The following is a 3,636-nucleotide window of genomic DNA, read 5'->3' as shown; positions in this document are numbered from 1 at the left end:
AAAATAGTTGCCAAGTATTCTCTTTTCCTTGTCACTGTCTCACATAAACTTTCATAGTTTCATGTATTAGTTTTGCTTTCTTCTTGCAGGTTATTTTATCTGTTAACAAGATTGATAAAAGTGAAGGAATAATCGAGAAGCTAGTAGCATATACAAATTTGATCAAAGACCCCTTTTGGTATGGTGAAGTTGTGTTCATCCTGATTCTCAGTCCAATGAAAACCATCCTACGGGATCATTGTAAGTCTCTTCTTCCGTTATGTAGTATCCATTTTTTCCATACAATTTTATCTCTTTAAGCTTTACATGATCATATTATTTTAAAAAGATTCGTTCGATGGGTAACACTTGTTTTTTCCCTTTTTCTCTTTACCAGATGAAGACCTCAGTAGGTACATTTATAATTTGGTTTGTGCCATCAATCAGAAGTACCGTTCAGAAGACTTTTTGCCAATTGAATGCAAGATATGGGAATAAAAATCTTTTTATTCGTATCCATCTAGAATCTAAACCCATTCAGACATCTTCCTGTGTTTCTTCTCATTTATTGCTTTAGATATCAACTGGCATGTCTTTGCAATACATCACTTGAGACCTGTAATAAGAATCGATTTTATGTATGTTAACTCTTTTCATGTGCTACACATAATGTTAAAGCCTGCCTGCCCACTCACCCACGCCAATGCAGCAGGCACTTCCCCTAGACATGTGCATGAACAACCATCCTGAAACTTATCTAGTGACATCAAATGATCAGTGATTATTTCTTCTTATTTCTTTTCTACCTTTCCACAGGAAGCGTGGGAGGTCAAACAAATAACTTCATTCTATATGCTAGCTGATATGTGTTTTTACCTGTTCATTGTTTAATATTTTATCCACCTCATTAATTTAATTTCCTTTTTATGGATTTGTATTTGGCTATGCCTCTAAGAGATGGGATGAATGTGACCGCGCTGGAATTTCTTGCAATGCAGTATCACAAGCAAAATAAAGGCAAAATTATTATGAGTCCAGTGAGTTTCAACTTTTTTTGAGATCATATTTCTTTTCCACTTGTCGTGCATAATTCTTCACTAGTCAAATTGTCTCTGTTGCAGTTTACTGCAGCTACTAAAATTACCGAATGATTCATTGATAATACTGTAAATCCTCGAAATGCTGAAGGTTTTGCTGAAATGATGAAAACCGAATTACAGTCTACAAGCATGTATGAGGAGGAGGCCTACAAATCATTGCGCAAGTATCGCCCGAGCAAATGGCTGAAACATTTTGTGAGCGCTCTGTGGGATGATCTACAGATTTTTAACTCACCAAGGGAGAAAGAATTTTTCCTCGTGAGACAGGTTCGAGGGAGAAATTCGAAGCTGACATTGGCCTACGTTTTTGAAGAGAATTGGGAACGAGCTCATTACGATATAGAAATCTTTCGAACTTTGGTTGCAAGTGACTTTAATAGCGTTCCATCTTCTCGTTAAATTTTGACACTCCGAGTCCACATCATCAAGAAACATAAAATATTGTACCGAAAAAGAAACCAGAAAAAGACAATTCCAAAGGTCTGTGTGATACAAAGCTATTTGCTTGCACTATCTCTCTTAAACTGTATGGAAAGAAGACGTATTGGAAGTCTTTCTCCTCCTTACTCCCCTCAGATCAAAATCCATCATCATCCTCTATTTTTATGAGCCCCCTATTCAGTTCCTTATATAAAGCCACATAGCGATCGACAGAAAGAAATCTTTTCAATGTTTTCATAATTTGAAGGATATATTTATCTCGATAAAGACCTCTATCTGGTCTTGGGAAGTCACTTGCGACCAAAGTTCGAAAGATTTCTATATCCTTATGAGCTCGTTCCTAATTCTCTTCAAAAACGTAGGCCAATGTCAGCTTCGAATTTCTACCTAAAACATTGTAAAGATTTATTTCTGTCGATCGCTATGTGGTTTTATATAAGGAACTAAACGGGAGGCTCATAAAAATAGAGGATGATGAGGGATTTTGATCTGAGGGGAGTAAGGAGGAGAAAGACTTCCAATACGTCTTCTTTCCATAGTTTTGTATCAGACAGATCTTTGGAATTATCTTTTTCTGGTTTCTTTTTCGGTATAATATTTTAGGTTTTTTTGATGATGTGGACTCGGAGTGTCAAAATTTAACGGGAAGATCCGCTATTAAAGTCACTTGCAACCAAAGTTCGAAAGATTTCTATATCGTGATGAGCTCGTTCCCAATTCTCTTCAAAAACGTAGGCCAATGTCAGCTTCGAATTTCTCCCTCGAACCTATCCCACGAGGAAAAATTCTTTCTCCCTTGGTGAGTTAAAAATCTGCAGATCATCCCACAGAGCGCTCACAAAATGTTTCAGTCATTTGCTCGGGCGATACTTGCGCAAGGATATGTAGGCCTCCTCCTCATACATGCTTGTAGGCTGTAATTCGGTTTTCATCATTTCAGCAAAGCCTTCAGCATTTCGAGGATTTACAATATTATCAATGAACCCTTCGGTAATTTTAGTAGCTGCAGTAAACTGCAACAGAGACAATTTGACTAGTGAAGAATTATGCACGACAAGTGGAAAAGAAATATGATCTCAAAAAAAGTTGAAACTCACTGGACTCATAATAATTTTGCCTTTATTTTGCTTGTGATACTGCATTGCAAGAAATTCCAGCGCGGTCACATTCATCCCATCTCTTAGAGGCATAGCCAAATACAAATCTATATAAAGGAGATTAAATTAATGAGGTGGATAAAATATTAAACAATGAATAGGTAATAACACATATCAGTTAGCATATAGAATGAAGCTATTTGTTTGACCTCCCACGCTTCCTGTGGAAAGGTAGAAAAGAAATAAAAAGAAATAATCACTGATCATTTGATGTCACTAGATAAGTTTCAGGATGATTGTTCATGCACATGTCTAGGGGAAGTGCCTGCTGCATTGGCATGGGTGAGTGGGCAGGCAGGCTTTAACATTATGTGTAGCACATGCAAAGAGTTGACATACATAAAATCGATTCTTATTACAGGTCTCAAGTGATGTATTGCAAAGACATGCCAGTTGATATCTAAAGCAATAAATGAGAAGAAACACAGGAAGAGGTCTGAATGGGTTTAGATTCTAGATGGATACGAATAAAAAGATTTTTATTCCCATACCTTGCATTCAATTGGCAAAAAGTCTTCTGAACGGTACTTCTGGTTGATGGCACAAACCAAATTATAAATGTATCTACTGAGGTCTTCATCTGGTAAAGAGAAAAAGGAAAAAAAACGAGTGTTACCCATTGAACGAATCTTTTTAAAATAATATGATCATGTAAAGCTTAAAGAGATAAAATTGTATGGAAAAAATGGATACTACATAACGGAAGAAGAGACTTACAATGATCCCGTAGGATGGTTTTCATTGGACTGAGAATCAGGATGAACACAACTTCACCATACCAAAAGGGGTCTTTGATCAAATTTGTATATGCTACTAGCTTCTCGATTATTCCTTCACTTTTATCAATCTTGTTAACAGATAAAATAACCTGCAAGAAGAAAGCAAAACTAATACATGAAACTATGAAAGTTTATGTGAGACAGTGACAAGGAAAAGAGAATACTTGGCAACTATTTTTA

At 36.3% G+C, this 3,636-nt stretch overlaps 1 protein-coding gene across 4 annotated transcripts in view; it reads left to right on the top strand.

Annotated features, from left to right (window-relative positions):
• Positions 1-3,636, top strand: part of LOC109833708 (alpha,alpha-trehalose-phosphate synthase [UDP-forming]-like) — a 25,434-nt gene that overhangs the window by 9,647 nt on the left and 12,151 nt on the right. The window contains exons 8-9 of one of the 4 annotated variants that reach the window (XM_020401491.1): positions 90-240; positions 377-665. The exons of the other annotated variants lie outside the window; for them this stretch is intronic. Of the exons in view, the coding sequence (XP_020257080.1) occupies positions 90-240; positions 377-477 (252 nt within the window). The 3' untranslated portion in view covers positions 478-665. Of the gene's footprint in view, positions 1-89; positions 241-376; positions 666-3,636 lie in introns of those variants that run through there. 4 annotated transcript variants of the gene reach the window in all.

This window comes from Asparagus officinalis, chromosome 3, assembly GCF_001876935.1.
Source record: "Asparagus officinalis chromosome 3, Aspof.V1, whole genome shotgun sequence".
Classification (NCBI taxonomy): Eukaryota; Viridiplantae; Streptophyta; class Magnoliopsida; order Asparagales; family Asparagaceae; genus Asparagus; species Asparagus officinalis.
The sequence above is the reverse complement of the archived record's forward strand: the minus strand, read 5'-3'. Positions and strand labels throughout refer to the sequence as shown.